We start from the raw sequence: 21,702 nt of genomic DNA, 5'->3' as shown, positions 1-21,702 counted from the left end.
CGTCTGTCCCAAACTGTAGAAACGTTCAGCTCTCTTTCCTTTTTTTATGTCTAAATGCTCTTCTGGGTGTTAAACTCAAGTCGCTCAGCAATTCTATTAATTTTAATGTGCATTTTAAAGTAGAGAAATGGCACCATTTTACAGCAGGAAACAATACAATGTTTGTTCCATTTTAGTCAGGATAAAGTCTGTGTATTCAAATTGTAGAGTGGAGGAAATTATACACTTTATCCTCATGTTATATTGTTTTAATAGTGTGTGTGTGTGTGTGTGTGTGTGTGTGTGTGTGTGTGTGTGTGTGTGTGTGTGTGTGAAAAAACAAAAAAAACAGAGAGTTAAAGGAAATCTGTGCTCCTCTGATTCCTTTCAAATCTTAATAGATGTAATATATATGTATCTCTTAGTGCCCCGTTTATTGTGTGACATGTTTTTAATTCTTAATACAGTGAAACAACAATTTCACAATTTAAAACAGCCATAAAAAATATAATAATAAAATATATTAATGACTGCAAACAGCTAAAATCTTCCCACTGAAAAGCTCATCAGCACCTGAAATAACTCGAGGCGTGCTGCGCCTGCTACATCCTCTTCCCTGGATTGTTTTGACTGCATGATGGAGGGCAAACGTTAAAAAATCTCATTTCTAATTTTAACCCGGAAAAGTGTCACTCGAAAACAGCATGATAGGAGGCAGTCAGGGTCATCGGCCCTTCCGCCCGCATGAATCAAGACTAAATGAACGCGGGGCCTTCAGAAGCCATTGTTTCAACACACATGCAAGAGAAACATGCGATCGGAGGGTTTTTTCTTTTTGGGAGGGGGGAGATGAGGGAGGAGGAGGAGGAGGGAGACCTAAACAGTATGAAGACAGGGGGGGAGAAAGCGAGAGAGAGTACATTTTAATTGACAGTTAAAAAAAGATATAGAAAGTATATGAACGGTCAGGTTAAAACAGGTTATAAAAGCTGCTTATTATTGCAGATATTAAACTTCATTTGAGCCAAATCAGCTCATGAAAATAATTCCCTTTTTTTATTTTCTATTTTTCTTCTTTTTTTTTTTTTTACAATTGAAATACGTGATTATAAAATCTTATTGGCCAGAACCCAACGTGTGAATCTTGAGGGGGCCTTGCGGATGAAGTATCGCCTCTGAAGTTAATTGTGTTTTCGTTTTGGAGGGGAATAGGTTTCCTCTGTTTATTATGAGCATGGGGACGGATTTGCGTCACCGTGCAACTTGCAGGTCGAGATAAAGTTGCACAAATATTGAAAAAGGGAAGTTCTAACAGTCATTATAAAGTCTCCCCCCTCTGCTCCGGAAGAAATAAGGATTTCTGCTGTATCCTAAAATACTAAAACAGGTTCTATTTCGGGGGCAAATCTAGCAGGAATATCCGCTCATTTAACACGAATCACAGCCCATCAAAAACAGGATGAGTTGGAGCTAATAGAGACTCTCCTGGGCTCGGGGTTATATGATTACACGTCGACTTTTGGACGGTTGATTATTAAATATGAATTATTTCCCATTTTACTTTTTTATATAACCGTGCGGCCTTTTTTCTCCGATTTGATTTGTAATTATTTGCAGGTTAATATATGTTGAAAAATAACAGATCAAAGTATTTCCTGAAAATATTTGTATTCCTCTGCTCGCCTTTGGAGGAAGATATCATCTGTTTCCACAAAGAAAAATCAAAATTAACACGAGAGTTAATGGGTAGTCTGTAATGTTTTTGTGTGTGCGGTGATGGGCTGAGGTTCTCTTTAAGTGATCAATCCATCATCTCAGGATCAAAATTGCTCTAAAGTGTCCGGGCCGTGTGTGTGTGTGTGTGTGTGTGTGTGTGTGTGTTACACATCATCCTCATTTACAAGGGCGTGATGTGAGCAAATGCAAAACATCCATTGGCTAAGAAAGCAACCAATCAGTGTCAGCGGAGGAACTTCAGAGTGGAACAGCAGGGTTTGGATTTCAGAGTTGGGAGAGCGATTTTGGCACTGACACAAAGAGGACGGTCATCTATCCCCCTAAAACGCAATCCCTGCTTTTTTTACATGCCTGTCCGTTTAAACCCTCTTCTGAGAAACAATAAGACGCATTAGAGGCTGCGGGATGTACACGGCCGGGCTCAACCCGTTTTACGCATCAAATTTTAGCCTCTGGTCCGCGTACTGCGCAGGGGGCTTCGCTGTGGATACGATGAAGAAACCCTCGTTTTGCATTGCAGACATTTTGCAGGCTGGAGATGCAGAGAACATCCCGGGGTCTTCGACCCTCATGGTGCATATGGGACACCACCACCGCGCGCAACAGGGGCACTCCGGCAGCTCGCCGCTGCGCCCTTCTCCCGTCGCGCCGGAGCCGTCCGTGTACGCTGCGAGGGTGAGTCCGGCGTCTCCTTACCACAGACACGGACTACAGCTAACATCAGTCTCCAGAACTGCATTTAACTCCCAACAGGCTCCCCCGCCCTCAAGCAAAGACCTCAAATTCGGAATTGATCGGATATTGTCGACAGACTTTGATCCAAAGGGCAGAGAAAAGTCGTCGTTAAGAGGTGAGAGGAGATATTTCCTTACGCACTGAATTTCTAAAAAACATATGTGGTGTTTATAGAGAAGCTTCCTGTCATGTCAGCCAAAGAAAAGAATAAATAGGGGTTTGTTTTATGGCCTTAAAGTTATATATTTTTTAATGATATCATGAAATACATGTCCAAGCTTTAGAAACTGAAAGCAACAAGACCAGAAACAGCTGTAAACTTTTCTTATGTGTAAAGTGAGTCATCTTCCAGTTTATAACGGTGACACTGAGCAGTAAGAGCGCAAACAGCCTCATAATGTGCACTTTATAGAGCTCTGTGGGGGGAAATCCTCTCACTCCCCCCCCCAACCACAGAGGTCAGAGGTCAGGATCAAGCTACAAACAGCAGCAATGTAGCTCAAAGACTCTCTAGCAGTCACACTTGAACCCTGTAGGCTATGAGCTTTGTAGAATGGTCTCTCTAAATACGAGACCATCTTTGCCGCCCCCCCCCCCACACACACACACAGGTTGTCTCACTGCGATAACTCATCATCTCTCGCTCTGTAACAGATCTCACATCCATCGTTAGCTCGAACCGTCAGTCAGGGATCCACATCCCCGTTCAGCCTCCGGCCAGCCAGTACTTCTCCTCCATAGAGCCCGGGATGAGCGACGCGTCCTCCATGATGAGTTCACTAGGCAGCAGCAGCAGCAGGCAATCAGGCCAGCATCAGTTTCAGGACACCTTCCCAGGTAGACACCACATGTAGGACTGTAACAGACAGGAAGCTGGCCCAGTCCAGCTCTCTGTTTGGAGGTGTGTGAGACACCTGCTGTGAATGTTCTCTCTGGTTTCTGTTCTCCTTTTTTTTTTTCTTGTGTTAAACCTCATGTCCTCTTCGTGTCTTTCAGGTCCATATGCCGTCCTCACAAAAGACACGATGCCACAGACGTACAAGAGGAAAAGGTCGTGGTCGAGGGCGGTGTTTTCGAACCTGCAGAGAAAAGGACTCGAAAAGAGATTTGAGATTCAGAAATATGTCACCAAGCCGGACAGAAAGCAGCTGGCTGCGATGCTCGGGCTGACAGACGCTCAGGTAAGACGCAGTGTTTGACTCCAGAAGGAATGGTTAAGCTTACATGAAGGATTCAAGGTTTTACTGTTATTTTATGGCACAAATTACATCTACAAGAGACAGCTGAAGACGTCATTGTTGCAGGCAAAATAAACACGTTTCTTTTAATGTCTTGGTGTGGATGTTCAAATTAACAGCCTATTGTTTTTATCCCATTTAAACTGCTTCATGTTTTTTGTATGTTTAGATGTAATCTTATTGTTGGGTGATGGAGGAATGAACAATAAAACAATAAAACCACAAGTCCCCCCCTTCTTCAAAAAAAATTGACAGACAACAAAAAGACGATTTTTTCTTCTTATCATTTGTATTTTTTCATATTTAATAATTCTGTTTTTATTAATTACCTTTATATGATTAATTCCCTACATTGCATTAAATCCAACCCTCTTCACTCTTCCAGCTTCTACTTGAACACAAAAAACCTACTATGATTAAATTTAACCCCAAGTCCCAAAAACCCTTCAAATCCCAGAAATAAATCAGTGGACAATGACCTCTGTGTCCTCAGCTCTGACAAACCAATGAAATGATATAAAATGGAAATGTGTGCTTCCATATTTGAGGGACAGTTGCAGTCTCAATATTTCTGGTCCATAATACCACAAATAGGCCTGAAGGAACTAAAATAGACTATTTTTATATATAAAACACTCAACTGTTTGCAACCTGCATCCATTGAGTCCAGATTCAGGACAATAAATGTTCATATTCATAATAACTGACAACAGATCTATAAGAGCTCTTGACCCAGACCTTTAACTGAAGTTGGCAAAGCAGCATCATGACTGTATGGTCGTGCCTGATTGGCTGAGAGATGTCCTAGTGAATGACAAATCTCACCATATCTTGAGCAACACTTGACTATTGCTGTTTATATTTCATCACAGGTTGCATCAGTTAATCTACAAGCGTCACTCACAGAGGAAACAACATGAATGAACTCTGACACAGATGATCTTACTTTAATGTTGTTTATGAATAATATTTTTTTTTTCCTGTCATCTGCTAGTGGTTAATAAACTTTTCCGCACCACATCTACACTTTTTATACAGATGTCTCAGCCAGATCTCCCTTGAAACGTAAATCTCACACCTAAATGAGGTTTAAATAAAGGTTAAATGAACTATTCCTGGGCACTGGTTAGATTTGGTAGCTTCAAAATATATGTGAAGTAGGTTACTTAACATATGAGCCTTTAATGCCTATTTTTCTTTATAACAAGGGAAAGGGAAGACAAAAAAAAAGAGTTTTGGAAGCATTATATATAAAAGATTTAAAAGAGTGTGACTTAGACTTAATGTACCATCTTATTCATAATGTTACCTGGAAAACTAGAGAAGTTTTAAGGAAATTAAACACAGTGACTATGCAAAAAGGTTGAAGTGTGTCACTAAAATATGCATAAGGGGGGAAAAACCAGTCTAATAAACAGTGTCTGCATGTGTGTTTTCAGGTGAAAGTGTGGTTCCAGAACAGACGCATGAAGTGGAGGCACTCCAAAGAGGCCCAGGCTCAGAAGGACAAGGAGAAGGAGCAGCCGGACAAGAGTGTGTCTGAGGCCGGCAGCGGGGAGCCCAAAGAGCCGGCGGAGTCCGAGTGTGAGAGCGAGGGCAGGAGCGAGTGTGACTCCGACGAGGCTCAGGAGGAAAACTCTGACGGACAATTGGACGTTTCCGAGCTCAACAAAACCAGCGTGATCATGAGCGGGAGCGGGCCGGCGAGCAGCGCGGAGGCAGCGGCCACAGTCACAGACACGACGGCCTCACAGATACTAATATGAAGGCTGCAGCGTGGAGATTTTAGTTTATGAACTATATAAGAACGAGTTGTTTTTATTTTTTATTTTTATTGTGTTGACAGAAGAACGACAGTGATATTAAAACGCACCCTGGAGTGGCATCTTAATTCAATAACCCATGAGGAAATCCCAGACTGCAGCATTTAGTCAGCGCCCCCCCCACCCCCCCTTTAATTCCTGGGAACAAGTGGAGCAACAACACAATATTATTTGTTCAATATGAGAGATTATTCTAGCCCAGACACAAGGACCATAGGTCGCAGTTTATTGGGGAATTTTACTAGATTGTTTTTCTAAATGTTACGGACTCTTTATAATGATAAAAGCACAGGCTATTATTATTTAAATTAAATTTAAAAAAACAGGACTTCCGGTCACTTCCAGTGTCTCCTTACTGTCGTTTTCCTCTCAAGAGCTTTCGTGTGCATCATGTTTTCCTCATCTGAAGGAAATATGGCGGTTGTGAATTTTAATTCTAGGTTATTAACCACTCGTTTCACGTGTTCATGTATTATTATTTGTTTTTGTTGGTCTGGATATATAGTTGTGCTATTTTGTTAATAATAATTTGCACTGAAAATATTGTAAATAAAATGTTTCTTACTTTGAAAAATCGGATTATTATTATTATTATTATTATTATTATTATTATTATTAAATCAGCAAGTTGCTCCCTCATCAGGAGTCAGTCAATTATTTGTTGTGAACCGGTTTAGTTGAATTTAGGTGTTAAAAATAACATATTTAGAATTTTATTTTGTTTGTATTTTTGCTTTTGCATTTAAAATAGGAGAAATAAAAGCAACAATAAAACAATGAAAAAAAAACATTAAAAAAGGAATTCATGGAGTAGTGGCCTGCCCGTACTGTGATTATGCAACAAAACACATAAATGAAAGTACAACTTTAGAAGAAACCGGAAACTGAGAGTAGCTGCTGTCCAAAATGTGTGCTTTTATCCATAAAAATAAAAAAGACAAGCTATTTGCATATATGCAAATAGATCAATAAATATCATTTGTAGCCTATACAGGAGTCTGGATTGGATTGAACTGATTTTCAGTTGTGTGTAACAGCCCTAAAACAACAAAATATTGTTTTGATAATTAGGATATAAAAAATTCTGAAGTTATTGAAATAAAATTAAATCAAATCGAGAAAAAAAAAGTAGATTTTTATTTTTTTTATTTTGCTCATCGGACACGGTCTAAACGGTTGAATCATACCTCCATTATAAATGTGAGCATCTTCATCTCCTATAAGCACACATATAAGCACACGGCTCTGGCAGCGCACAAAGCGAAAGAGAAGAAGAAGAGGGAAGAAGAAGAGGGTAATTTATAGCTTGTGTACATTTACTGGCTCCAGATAGCAGCGACGACCCGGATGAGTATATTTTATGTATCCAGACACAGATACAATCAACATCTCCTCCATTTATAGTGCTGCTCATAACCTCCCTCTGCAGCCACCTCAGATCTGCTCCTTTTTTTGTTATTATGACTAACATCAGTCAACTCAGAGACTAATGCAAGAGGACAGTACAGTGTTGAAATATAATTTCCCAATCAGCCTTATCATGACGGTCAACGGTGACTGCTCAAGATTTATAAGATAGAAATCCACGTTATTGCAGCATCCAAACTCACATGCAGCACGAGTAAACCGAGTTTAAAAGGTTGTTTAATGACATGATGTAATGATACACTCCCTCCCTTTTACATGTCTATGAAGTCTACCTGTGTCTGTCAGAGTAATTATATTTTATAAGAGCCTCATAAATCTGGAATAACATGATGGTTTCTACTCAAGAGCAAAATTTCATTGTCATTCCTCAAACTATGCTGGAGCTTACTGACTAACAGTCAGCATCAATATTCATTCTTGTGTAGTCATCATGCATGCATCAGCAATGTCAAAGTATTTTTGGTGCAAAAGCATGAATACTTATCCAGAAAATTCCTTCTGAATAAGTGTTTTCCAAACGCAGCTGCAGCCCGCTGTCAACATATAGACTGTGTGAGAGGTCTGAGTCAGACTATTGTTTATTAATGTGTGTATGCATATATGTAAGAGCTCCACTGGCTCATACAGAATATTACGCATCCTTTACAATCGGCCACAGCAGTCAGGAGGTTTAATGATGGGAAGGTGGAGTTTGGTGCAGCTTTCACTCAATTTTATTCAGGTTTACTTCAAATAAACAAACATTTCAGGGCTTCAACATGCATACATTTAACACCAGTGGTGGAAGAAGTATGTAGATTTACTTCAGTAAAAAATAACAATACCACACTGAAATAAATATTCGTCATAAATAGTCATGCATTCATATTTTTACTTAACAGTATGAAACTTCTGGAAATGTGTATAAAGTATGGAATGTAAAAGTAAATGTAGAAACGTATTTGCAACAAAAATGTAAAGTTAAAGTATTAAAAGTACTCATTAAACAGTCTGCAGTACTTAAATGTTGTAGCAGGTAAAAGTAGAGATAATTTGACTTTTTGGTATTTATTCTGTAACAATTCATCATATATTATAAACACATCATGTATTTTTATGTAAAATATATTGTAAACATTAACTAGTAACCACAGCTGGGAATAATATAATAAAAAGTACACCAAACATCATTCAGCTATTAAATAATGTAATTTCTTATCACCTAAACATAAACATATAGCCCAGTGATGTGATGTTAAATAAAGGACTATATTTTATCCTTTACTTTTTTATAGCATTACATCTCAGTCAGGAAACTCAAAGCCCTTTTGGTATTTGTTGTCATGTTAGCAGTAACATCATAGTGAGTGACCCAAAAAACCGGACCACCGCAAACCCTCTCTACTATGGGGTCCACTTTCCTCTCCTCCGGAAAGAGGACTGACCCCCAGAGAGCTGCAGTTTTTCCGTTTTAGCTTAGCATCTTGAATTTCACTTTTCATTTCCCCCTCTCCTGGCTGTATACCTGCTGCTGCCTTTTGTTTCTTTTCCACGCAGGAGATATTTTACCCCTGAACTCCAGCTCAGCTTCTCATGAACCACTGGCTGCTGACGGTTAATGAAGTGGATAGCACTCATCATCTTAATCTTCAGCTTTAATTCCTGCTGGATGAAAAGTTGTCAGAGTTATGATAGCCAGTTTCCATGGAAGGCAGTAAAAGCCCCGGGCACTTTATCAACCCAATATTAACTGTTAAACGCTCACATATTAAATGTCTGGGTGGGTTGAGTCTCGAATTATGCTCGAAAAGCTATAAATTACATTAGTATTTGCAAATGTACAATAACAATAACAATCCAAACGCTTAACATAATACTGAGAGGCCTTGATTTGTGAACTGTCCTAAGAACTTTTATGAGCAGGATAGGAGAAAGTCCATCTGGCCTGTATTTAATGTCAGCCTTTCCCCCTCCATTAAAAGCTGTCCTATACGTCCCTCTTGGCAACCCAGGACAGGGCAACCCATAAAACAAACCAGCCTTTGCAGATTTCGCCAATATCTAACGCTTTGAAAAAGTAACTGTGTAAAACAAATTACGTCTGTGGGAGCAGAGGAGGGGGTTTCTGTCTGCAGTGGTTGAGGGATTAACGTGACTAAAAGCTGTGACGTCTCCGGTGCTTTGAGGCATTATCTGTGAAGTTGTTTGATAGGCTGATGGAGATTTCTCCTCCATTGGCGTAATGCATGAGAGGAGGCCTTAGAGTCTGTGGCCCTGCCGGAGGAAAGAGGAGTGGGGTGGGGGGGTTAATGAAGCTTCAGCATAACTCAACAAGTGCTTGAGAAACTGCAGCCGACAAATGCAGCGCCCACAAAGGTGGAGGTTCAGCTTAGTAACTCTGCTTCTTCCTCGTTCGTGATGATATTGTCAGTAATTGTCACGATGATAATGATAATTGTCATAAGAAGAATATGATTAGAGGAAGAAGTACTCAGATCCTTTACTGAAGTCAAAGTTGCAATAACACAGTGTAGAAATACTCCATTATAACCCTGCACAAAAAAAAAAAAACACTTAAAGGTTCAGTGTGTAACATTTAGGAGGATTTATAGGCAGAAATGGAATATAATATTCATTGGTATGTTTTCAGTGTATAATCATTTTCATTTCCTTAGAATGAGCAGTTTTTATCTACAGAGGCTACCATGTTGAACTGATGTTGAATTTTCTACGGCAGCCCAGAAAGGACAAACCAATCACTGGCTCTTGATGAGGCCCTTTTGCATGTGTGCTTGGAAGGCTGCGCTGTATTCAAATGGTTGCAATCTGCAACTTCACCGCTAGATGCCGCTTAATCCAACACACCGGTCCTTTAAGTAAAAGTATAGAAGCAAAATGTGCTTTAAAAAGTCAAACTACACATTATCCATCAGGATGATCCCTTTAAAATATATTATTGTGTGTCATATTACTGGATTATGATTCACAAATAAGTATGAAGCATAAAATGTACAATATTTGGCCCTGAAAATGTAGTGGAGTAGAAGTGTAAAGTATGAAATGGAAATACCAAAGTAAAGTATAAGTACTTCAAAACTGTGCTTAAGTACAGTACTTTAATGTAAGGTAAATGTCCTGTATGAAAGTATTATCAAGCAAAATGAACTTTAAGTATTAAGTATATTTTTTATGTAACAAATGTATTACTAGTTGTGCTTATCACATTCAAAACTGCAACAATGATACATTAAACTGTCACAAATAGTGACCCAGTTTAGGTTGACATCTGGGTTAATAGTAGCGTTGAAAACCACCCAAGACAGGGGTGTTGTGACCCTGCGTTAGAGTTCAGTTTTGAATTTCATATGCCCATTGTTTTGTTCTAAATTAGTTAACCAGTTTGGATAAATAGCCCAGCAAATGAAAAATAATGCAAACACTGTGTCAACACAACCTCTTATCTTCAGTGGTTTTCTACCCAGAGATAACCCAGTTACTGCATGTAGTTTATATTCTGTAGTTTAACCCAGTGTTTGGTGGTGCACATTCCCCTAGGGGTTCTTTGGAGTATTGCAGGGAGTACGCGACACATTTAAAAAAATGTTAATTAAAACTTCATCACTTATGCATAATTCCTAAAATAATTATACTATAATTTCAATAAAAAAAGTTATATTAGTTCTATATTCATTATTTATATTTTCAATGCAATCCTTAACTGCCGTAAACTGTCAGCTGCAGCAAAACTTTTGGAAAAGAGTTTCTGTTCCTGCCACAACGAAAGACAAACATCCTCAGTGAAGCACAAGCTCATGTTTCTCATTAAATTTTAAGTGCACTTATAAAAAAAGACTTGGTTCAATGCATCTTCAATGCCGTCTTAGCGTTAATGCACGATAACAAAAAATTGGTTTGCCATGAATTTAGTGACAGATTCTGAACATTGGAAATTAGGCATTTAAGTGTTTTTCTTCCAAAATCCAACACTGATGGCACAACGCTGTATTGTACCTCTTTATGTAAGCATTTCTTACAATGTTTTGCATTGGTCGGGGGGCACTTGGCTGAAAAATATTTCAAAGGAGGAACATTAATGAAAGAAGTTCGAGAACCACTGGTTTAACCTATAATAATTCATTGTAATTTATAAAGTAATCATGTGTTTTTTATGTAAAAGTAGAATAAGCAAAGTAACTACAGCTGGCAAATAGAGGAGTAAAAAGTACATTTCCCTCTAAAATGCAGAAGTACAAGTACCTCAGAACTGTATATAAGTACATCACTTGAGGAAATGTACTGAGGTAGGTTCAACAGTTTTAATGCATTTCTAAATTACACCCTAGCTTTTCTTTTTGCCAACAATTCTAATCTCTATGACACAAATGAAGGTTTTATGGCACCCGCTGCAAGCAGAGGTGTTAACTTTTGGCTAATGTACATTACACTCCAAAGCCAGAAAATGTGTTCGTCATCAGTGGAGCATTTTATTCAGTCATTGTAGCTACATGAGTGAGTGTCGATGCTCTGGAGGTGGTTCTGTTTCCTTCAGAGGTATGTTTGTTCCATCAAACACTGATTTATGAGATCGGCTGGATGCTCTTTTCCTAAATGAGCTCTGAATCATCGGCATGAGAGATGACTTCCTCCTGAGACTAGCAAAATATTATTACATGGTAAGAACCTTTAATTTGATAGCAGGCCAAAATGTTTCCAGCCGCCCCCATCATTTTAGTCCAATTCACTGGAATAACCAGTATCAAGTCTTTTATTTATAGCCTTTTATTCCAAACACAGTTGGGACGTTTCTCCCTGAACAGGATTAGAAGAGAGTGTGTCTGAAGTTGATATGGAGAGAAATGCACATTCAACACCACAAGAGAGTTTATATTTGATGTACTGCCTGTGAAACTGAAATATCAGCAAAACAATCTGCATATTTAAGTGATATTCTTCCCTAGACCTCATATTAACCCTCAGTAAATATACCTTCAAGTGTTTTTTTTCTGAACATGTATATACAGAAGACTGTTCTGCAGCTGCACACGTACCAAACATGTTCACCAACGCTGAAAGCTGAGCCCCTCATACAGAAGCTGTCGCCACATTTCCAAAAAGCCACATTATTGAGTGCTTTTTTAACATGGTCGCAGTTTCCAAGCATCTTGGCCTAGCTTTCAAAACCAGGTCCTTGCCAGCAGTTGGGAGTGGAAGAAGAAGGAAAAAAAAAAAGACATCTCAAGTTAAATTTAAAGATGTGTTTCTCTTGGAAGCCAGGCTGCGCTGCCATAAACCAAGGGAGACATTTTCATGCTCCACATTTTTCATGGTTTCTCTCAGAGTTTCCTCCCTTCCTTTCTCACTCCACCTTGGCTCCAGAGTTACCTACTGCTGCACTGGCTGCGGACCACAGCCAGCGGGGCACTGTGGGGTGGCCAGTTCCTCCCTCGTCCCGAACAGAAGCCCTTCCCTTCCCCCACCCCCACTAAAAAAAAGTTCTCCCGGTTGTCCTTGGATGGCTCTCACAGTGGAGAATCCCTGAGAGAATCCGCCACCTGGACAGCACTACTTAAGTTCTCTTTCACCACCCTTCTGCAATAATACACGGCCTACACACTCTGAGCTGATGGCCAACAGTAATCAGTTACAAGCTAAAAGTCCTCTGACCTACCGCCCTGTTTTTAATGTGGCCATGAAGGAACCGTTTTATTGCAGACTGCAGACTGTTGTCTTGAGCCAACCCTGTGTGGTATACGCTGTAATTTGTGAAGGGTGCAGAGGTTTGGTATTAATTAGGGCTGTGAAATGGCAGCGGTCCGACCGCCTGCCCGTTTCCATAGAGGCTGAATTCATTGAGTGATGTACACACATGGGAGGGGGATTATGGCCGAGCTCTGGCTGCCCGCTGAGATGCAAACACAAAAGAGAGGATGTAAAAAGCACTTTCATTTCACATGACCTGTCATCAGCAGCAAATTTTCACTCTCGCTCTCTGAAACCGGGGTGAACTGCCTGCGGCTTTCAGACTAACCGTATGTTAGGTCCAAGCATCAGATCGAGTTGACGTTATGTGCGTGCAAATGAGAGAGTTGCTTGCATATTCAACCTCAGCCCTGGCTTTCAAGAGCATGAAATTATTATTCCTCTCGGTGATGAGAATATCATATTATGAGGTTAGATTTTAGGCTTTATGTACAAATTTCAAAGTGGGGACACTTGAAATTGGGTTATATTCAAAGTACACTGTAAAACTGTTTAAGCTGGTTCAACCTAAGTTCCTCTGCTGCCTTAAAAACGCTTGTTAACTAAACTAAAGCTGAATAATTAGTTCAAAGTCACCTCATAAGTTGCAAACATGTAAAACCAGCTGACTGAAGGTCACTGAACTTGAAAGGACAACGACTGACAGACATTACAGTTACATTTCCACAGTCTGAGGAGTCAGTTCTTCATTTGCCACAAAGACTGCTTCCAGTATGTCTGTTGAACAATGCAAGCTGAAGTCATGATTCTTTAAGAACTTAATATAATGAATTTAGTCAATTCTGATGAACTTCCTGCACACTGTCCATCACAACTTTATTAACTACGTTTCAGCCCTCAAACCTCCATCAGGCAAAGCTGATACTGACAAACCACACCGGACATATATATCAGTATATATAGTCTATAGGATCTTACCTGAGACAAACTTGCCAATCAAACGCCAACAAAACTGTCTTATTTGCCTACGAATTAAGGTCAATAAACTCTTCAAATATAAAAACATAGTCAAGGTAAATAATATCTAAATAAATAACTCCGTCTAGGGACATTAGACAACATTTTTATCAGATCTGTCCCATCCGTCGCATAATTACACAATCTATTATAGTTTTCAAAGGGTAGAAAAAGACACCAATAGAAATACATAAAATACTGATATCAGGAAGAAATGTGTATTAAAACTAGGGTTGGTAATGTTGGCAAAACTAGCAAGACACAGCTAGATTTTGAATGTTATCAGCGGAAAAAATCCCACCCCCTCCCACGAGAGAGCGTTGGGGAGAGGAGAACAGAGCATCATTGTCATTGCTAACCGCGTCCACCTCGTGTCTCATTCATACATATTTCTAACGTTATACATTAATAATTTAAGAAAATAAAAAATTGCTCCCAAAACCAAACAGACCAGGTAATTACATGTCCAACAGAAATAAAGCAACATTTCATTCAGTCTGAAAGAGATGGTTGGCTGGGCTTATTACAGGCCTGCGACAGCCACAGATACCAGATCTGGTTTATTGATTTATGTCGGGATGTGAAGAGAATTAAAAAAAAAAAACAAGAGAAATATATCTTAACAAGGACACCTTAAAGTACATTTAGGAGATAGAAAAGGAACATAATATCCTTAGGTATATTTTAATTAGTAAATAATCATCCGAATAGAGGAATCCTTGTGTTTTTGTTACCTTAGAAAGTCCACCATGCTGAACCACCATGTTCCAGCCCAGAAGGGACAAACCAAACACTCGCTCTAAACCGCGTGTTTGTATTTTTCATGCATTTTGTGGCCACCGTAGTTTCTCCTTTGCCCTCGGAGAGGGATGTCACTATATCCTACACACTGGACCTTTAAATTAATCCCTTATGGTTTCATCCCAGTCCAGAGCTTTGGATCTTGTGCACCTCAAACGTCACACAAGAACCTTTTTGAAACTGAAAGTTGAATTAACTTGACTACTGAATTAATATTTGTTGATTCCACGGTGTACATCACAAACAAACTGTGTTACAGTCAGACCGAACCTGATACATGATGCAACTGAGGTCACCTGCATGGCCTCTGTGAAGATACATTTTAGCTCTGCTGAGTATAGTTTGAGGTTTCCTCATTTCCCCTTTTTCGGTGCTTATCGTGGCTCACAGATGCCGTTTTATGGAGAACAGCTAAAACGAAACACCCCTCACTGAATAACAAGATGAACTACATGTCCGCTTATCATGATGTCAAATGACTAACAATGTTTTTGTCTCTCTGTTCAGTAGTAACATGTTCTCTCTCATTATCAGTTCAGATGTTATCATTTAAAGGGAAAATTCTCGCTTATGTTCCATAACGTTTTATTCAACCAGCAACATGCAGTGGAAAATAACACCCTTTGAAGTGCAACTTTTCCCAGATGTGACAATAATAAGCCACATTTTGCAGTTCTGCAAAATACTTGCACAAACTGAGAATGACAAAAAAAGCAATGAGGATAAAGAACAGCCACACAAGCATGCTGACAGATGGCTATTTATAACATTAGAATACTTTGAAGTACTACATTGAAGTCATGTTTCCTTTGGTGTGAGACCACCAGTGGACCACCCCAGGGACCAATCAAGCATGTCACTTTGCTCATTGCTCATGCCCTTTTATCTGATAGTGCCCCTTATTATCTGACACTGACTTGTAGCATTAGACCTGGTCACACTCCATTATATATCTACGTGTGTGTGTGTGTGGTGTCAACACTCCAGAGGACACACACACTTTAGACTGATACTGATGGATTATTGAGGAATTCTTCTTCACGACTCCGCTTGTTAAGGGGAGGAGAGGGCAAGAGCGGGAAAATAAATAAGACGTCACTTCGGTTTATCTTGTTCTTGTTCCAAAATAAACAGAGTGATGGCGGAGAGAACTGCATGGGCTTTCAGGGCTGCTGAGTATTACACAGCCCCTTTGATCAAAACAATTTGGATCGAGAAAGAGCCACACACTCGTCACCACAGCAACCAGAGAGGAGACACGCAAGTGAGAGTGAACAGGTGATTTATAGAAAGCGCTGCTCAGTTTCACATCCTTCCCACTTCCTTTTAACTGATTTAGCAGACAGATTTAGATGTGGGTGAGAGATCATAATTACTGTCCTTCTTTGCATCAATGTGGTCACAGCAAAGCCATTTCTAAGACTGTAACCTTAATACACTTTAACGTAGGATATGATTTATACTGCTTTAACAAGGGTCACATAGTCTAAGCTTTCGTGCAAGCCTGGTCTTGGTGTGTGTGTGTGTGTGTGTGTGTGTGCGCATAATGTTTGCAAGTATTTAAGTGCATGAACAAGAGCGTGAGTGTGAGCCCTGTAACCCATATGTGCAAGGGGTGAGAGTTCAGTTCCTGCAGGGTTTGTTTAGGAATATATGACACTGCACAGCTGGCCTAATCATCTGTGCATATCTGACTATAAAACTTTACTGAGCGTCACCAGAGCCAGCTGCCTTTATCAGTGGAAATGGAGTTATTCCCACTCCGGACGAACTGAGGCCTCAACCCCAGATCTGCTGCTGCTCTCCCAGCGGCCCTCATCAGGAACTGACCTGCTCACTCTGTTTGCGGAGCAGTTAGATAGTAGTTTATATTTGTATGTGTTAGGGCTGGACGATATGGTAAAAAAAACAAAACGTATTGCAATTATTTTAACAGATACTGCGATTCACAATTAGTGGGATACATCACTTTTGCATCACATTTTTCATTTTCACTGAAAAAATATTAAAATCATGTTGATGTGACAATTGTTGGGATTTGAACACAGGCCAGAGCCTCTCTGCAGCACTACTTCATTATGATCCAAAAAAGATAAGATGTGCCTTTATTGATCCCCTGTGGAAAAAATTCAAGTCAGACACAGCAGAACAAGGGAAATGTAGTGCAAATAGTACAGAAGTATTGCAGTTGGCCACATTGGGAGTTCGATAATATTTCTATTAATTGTGCAGCCCCAGTAGGCGTACAAAGTCACTTTGAATAAACTGCAAAACAAAAAAAATGTGAGTGAAAACAATCAGAAATTAAAGTTGACACCTACCAAAAAGTGAAATTATTACCCAAACTGTTCATTCACCATTGTTTGCAGACAGAATTCCTGCAACTTTGACCTCCCCTACTCACTACATCGTGCACACACAGTTAATATTACCAACACCTTTGGTGCGTTCACTTTTAGTTTTACCTCCAAATGAAGTAGTTTAGATAATCTGGCTAAACTACTGTAGTGGTTTGTTTACAACCTGCTTGTGTTTCTGCTTCCTACTTAACTGTAGCGATGTCTCTGTATTGCACATTCTCAGTTACATTGGTGAGTACAATGTTATCATTAAAAAGACCCAAATTTGTAACGAATCTGAAATCCTTTTTAAATCTGCTCTCCTTGCACGCTTTAGTAGTGACTGCTCCATCTTTTTTATTGTATCTTTACCAGGACAGTTTATGCTGAGCTGTATACTAAACATTACTGATAAAAGCTAGTGGGGTTTGATAATGGTCACACATTTCAAGGTTTCTGTTTGGCCCTCTGTAACATGTTTAGCCAGACTTACTGTATTTGGATCAGCTTGTTAAGGAAGTAATCGAAAACTTTCTGTCTTGTTTTGGATCCATATTTAGAACTAAGCACTCATGAAATCATGTGTGTTTGGTGCTGCAAAAATAACTTCTCAGCAACTCTTTTCTTTAGATTTTCTTTTGTTGACAGTGGTTTTCTGTAGTTATGTACTTATAACCACTATTTCTTAAGTGTTGGTTAAAAAAAGATAAAAACATTAACATGTCAGAGGGAGTTTTTGTTTGCAAAAAACTAAAATGTGGAGAAAAGCAAATGGAAACACTTTTCTCATTCCTGATGGTGTCATACGAGTCAGCAAATAAAGTTCTGTTTAAAGTCTTTCCACAGTACAGTAGACTGAGACATCCTGACCAAGCATAACTGCCCGCCACTCTACTTCCCTCTACCCGTCCTGCTCTCCTCTGACACATGTTTGACCTCAGGCTCACAACATCCATCAGGTGATCATTACAAGTTGGAGGTCACGACCTGCACACTCCAATCACCACACCTCTGCCTCTTCCTGCAGTAACCCTGTGCTGTATACATACCCCTCCACTTCCCCTTATACTGAAAAAAAAAAGTCATCTGCTTCATAATGTTTCCCCCGGCACAAGCTCATGGATTGAGATATAAAGTGATCCTGTCTGACTGCAGGAAACAGTCACAGGAAATGGCAATGCACTGCGTCACTTTGAGTGCCACTTCAGGTTATTTATTTGGACGGATTTTTCTCTCTTTTTTTTTTTCATGGGAATCCCCTTCCCTCCATCTCTGTTGGAATCCCAGAGTTGATGTCTGGTAGTTGGAGGAACAAGCCTTCAGTGTCATGTAGCTTGTTGAGGCTACAGGGAGGGATCGCTTCCCTTCCCTCGCACCCCCGCCACATCTACCCCCCCACCGACCCTCCTCCCCCAAACAAAAACTCATGTGGGGAATCCAATTAGTTAATCTCACTCTTGACACACTTCCACTTGTTTGCAGCACAGACATGCCAGTCCCTCGCAGATCCTCTCATAACAAGCTGTCGAAGAGGAGAGAGAGGGAGAGAAAGTCCGAGCTGCTCTGAGTGAGGCTATTGATTATGAGCCTTAAACAGACAGGGAGACATCTGGCTTCCATTACAGCCTGTGATGGGATGCAGGGCTCCTCGGCAGCCGGCAGCACAGGCCACACGACGTACAGACACAAGCTATGCAGCCTGTAATTACTGCCTATGGGATGGTCCAGGGGGAAAGGAGTATGTCATCTAAAGCTGAAACAGGTTTATTGTGGATTTTCCATTATTCGAAAGAGCTTGACTGTTCAATTTATCTTAACCTGTCCAACTGGTGAATGACTTAATTTGGACATTATGAAACATGACGGTGTACTGTACAGTGAGCTATATAGCAGGACTCAAGCTATAAGGTAATTTCATCATCGATCAATATGCCATTTATTTAGATCGATTAACTGTTTGGCCAGTAAATGTCAGAAAATAGTGAAAAATACGGTCAAGCTGACGTCTTCAAATTGCTTCAGTTGTCTAACCAACAATGAAAAACCCAATGATACTGAATTCATTATCATTAAAGACTGACTGAAGCTGGTAGATATTAACATCTGAGAATCTAAAACCAGAGAATATTTGAAATTTTAGCTTGAAAATTATTTATTTATCAAAACAGTTGTAGATTAATTTTCTGTGAATCAATGAAAAAACTAATTGTTCAATCTCAAGAACACCAGAACGCTCCAAGATTGCCTGAAATGCATGAATAAAGAATATCTTTTAAATAAAATAATAATGATAGAATGATAGAATTTGATATAATCACAGGCTGAATTTAAATCTGGAAGTCAGAGATCAAATGCAGCATAAAAACACATTGCACACTATATTTTCCCTGCAGAAGACAATGTCTAAACCTTTGACATTAATTATTAAAAATATCAAAAACATCTGTGACAAGATAGATGATATGTTACAGCTGCAGCTCCAATTTAATGTTGCATGAGGAATTTAATACCATATGAATGCTATAAATTAAAAATGTGTCACAGATATTTCTGGAGATATTTACATCTACATGATTCTGAAATGTGCCCATGGTTTATGGCAACAGGTTTGGTGCATTTGCAGCATTGATGTTGGACCAGTCTGCAAAACCTGTCATTACCTGGGCAACGGCGAAACAATTTACACACAATGACAACAATTTTTCAACTGTGTGCTGCTTTCTGGTAACCACAGCATGGTTAAGGTTAGGGAAAGATTTTGGTCATGGCAAATGGTTAAGGTATGGTTAAGATTAAGAAAGGATCATAGTTGAATTCATTAAAAAATCATACTTCCTGCAGTAACAATAAATATTGGCATTGGACTGTGAGGTGAAAACCATCCAATATGAACAAATACTGACTTGATATCTTTTTAAAATTCAATGACACGAAGTGTGAACCTATCATGACGTCACCCATTGGTTTGTCGAGTACCACTTTGAAGCCTTGAGTGTGGCATCGCAGTTGTTGCCATGACAGTTTCTAGGAGCCAGCGGAGGTGAAGCTCATTGGCTGCACAGTTTCTAATCGTCCGTAGCAGGAAACAATGGAGGCTCGCCTGATCACACACGATCTCGTATAACAGATTAACAATACACGAAAATATGTTTCTGAAACAAAGATATAGGCAACGCAGCAACAGAATCTTGATTCATATTTGATCAGCACTGCCTAGTTTGAGCTGAGTTTCATGTGGCGCTCTGCATGAACTCACTGATACACTCCCACACTGGCTTTACTTCACAGACCCGGAAGCTCTGTCCATTACATGAACTGTCAATGGTTGAACACTCTGTTGACAGTAGCAACTGGCACTGTCACAGGTCTTTAACTGTTTAACTAACATTGTTACATCTGCCATTTTGTCTTCGCTGTGACCTTTACCTGTTGCCCATTATACTGGCAGTCTGAGGCTAACGTGTCCCACCTGGTATGGGGGAAAGCGTAACTAATTTGACTGTTAATACTTTTGTGAACCCAGTTTCCTTGTTACTACATGCTTGATTTTACGTTTTTCTAAGCCTGGTCCAGATATGTTTTAGAGTCAAGATCCTTAAAGGTCCAATGTGCAGGATTTAGTGGCATCTATTGGTATAGTTACAGAGTGCAACCCCCCCACTTCACCCTCACCTTCCAAGCACAACGGAGACATTAGGATGGCTGTGAAATCCATGACAAAACGCAAAGGGCCCTATATAGAGCCAAGTTTGCCCATTCTTGGCTACTGTAAAAACATGGCGGTTCAACATGCCAGCATCCATGGCCGGCATCTGTAGATAAAAACAGCTCATTCTAAGGTAACGGAAATGTAACCATTATTATTTTCAGGTGATTATACACTAATTAAAACATAGTTATGAATATCATATTCCATTTCTGCCAACAGATCCTCCTAAACGTTACAAATGTTACGTTACACGTGCCTTTAAAGTGGACTGTTTTAGGTCAGAAACATACAATGTAATAGGTTGGTATTTGTGCCATTGTGGAAAAGGCTTTAACAGAGTATTTAAATTGTGTGGAGAAAATCTGGATGGTTAAATATTTCTTATGGTGGAGGACTCTTGACCTCAGTATTACTAAAATCTTAGTTACAGCCCTGGATCTAAATCTTGTTTATGGTAAAGGAATTTTTAAAATATAATTACATTTGTTGTGTTTTCACAAGTGCTTTCAGTAAAAAGTTCAAAGGCCAACACTTCTGTCTTCAGCCTTTATTAGAAGTGTGTTTAGCTCTCTGCATAGCTTTACACATATTGATGGCCGAAGTTTTATTTCAGTTCTATAGTAGAGGCCAGAATGTGCATTGAAGTTACTGGAATATTCATGTATATATTAAGTATAAAGGTTTCACTTTTAAGAAAGAGCAGTACTGTATACATCTTTATCTAGTTTCATCACATTGCTCTTGTGGCCAGGCAGTGTATTTGTAAAGTCAGGAAAGACTTCCCTTTACTGCTTATTAACCACTTGACCAAAGAGTTTGCATTCTCTTTAACCAGCAACACTCATTAAGTTTCTCACGGTCCTGTTGCCCTCATCTTGCAACACAGACTGTCCATCTTTTGCAGACATCTCTATAACCACTTGGTAAAACAGACATTGTCTCCTGTAACTGTGAATTGCAAAAGCGAAAAGACTGAAATGCAATTTGCCACATTGTTCTTTTACTTTCAAAGGTACTTCTCCCTCAGGGCCAATTACTCAGAACACATGGTCCGACTGATGTTTTTGCTATAAGAAAACTCAAACTGCCACAGAGAAGTAATGGTAAAGAGTCTCCCTGCAATATCACTTATCACTGTTGCGAGATGGAGATTATTGACTTAACTGGTCTAAACATCAACAATGAGTGATTTAAGTCTGACATTTGTGTATTTTACT

At 39.5% G+C, this 21,702-nt stretch overlaps 1 protein-coding gene across 2 annotated transcripts; it reads left to right on the top strand.

Annotated features, from left to right (window-relative positions):
• The first annotated feature begins 1,774 nt into the window (after window positions 1-1,774).
• Window positions 1,775-6,086, top strand: hlx1 (H2.0-like homeo box 1 (Drosophila)). 2 transcript variants are annotated; one of them, XM_051409550.1, is made up of 4 exons: window positions 1,884-2,566; window positions 3,106-3,288; window positions 3,448-3,632; window positions 5,129-6,086. In XM_051409550.1, the coding sequence occupies exons 1-4, from the start codon at window positions 2,122-2,124 to the stop codon at window positions 5,453-5,455; spliced, it is 1,140 nt and encodes a 379-aa protein (XP_051265510.1). In that variant the 5' UTR covers window positions 1,884-2,121; the 3' UTR covers window positions 5,456-6,086. The 2 variants fall into 2 exon arrangements, with proteins under 2 accessions (XP_051265512.1, XP_051265510.1); XM_051409552.1 differs by lacking the exon at window positions 3,106-3,288 and having other exon boundaries at window positions 1,775-2,566.
• The last annotated feature ends 15,616 nt before the right edge of the window (window positions 6,087-21,702 follow it).

The sequence above is a fragment of the Dicentrarchus labrax genome, unplaced genomic scaffold, assembly GCF_905237075.1.
Source record: "Dicentrarchus labrax unplaced genomic scaffold, dlabrax2021, whole genome shotgun sequence".
NCBI classification, from domain to species: Eukaryota; Metazoa; Chordata; class Actinopteri; family Moronidae; genus Dicentrarchus; species Dicentrarchus labrax.
Note: the sequence above shows the minus strand (reverse complement) of the source record. Positions and strands in the feature narration are given on the sequence as shown.

Excerpts from the sequence above, each read along its gene's own strand:
- hlx1 (XM_051409550.1), top strand. The coding sequence starts at position 2,122 with ATGTACACGGCCGGGCTCAACCCGTTTTACGCATCAAATTTTAGCCTC. Across the intron at positions 2,567-3,105 it reads AGAAAAGTCGTCGTTAAGAG|ATCTCACATCCATCGTTAGC; the intron begins GTGAGAGGAGAT and ends GCTCTGTAACAG. Across the intron at positions 3,633-5,128 it reads TCGGGCTGACAGACGCTCAG|GTGAAAGTGTGGTTCCAGAA; the intron begins GTAAGACGCAGT and ends GTGTGTTTTCAG.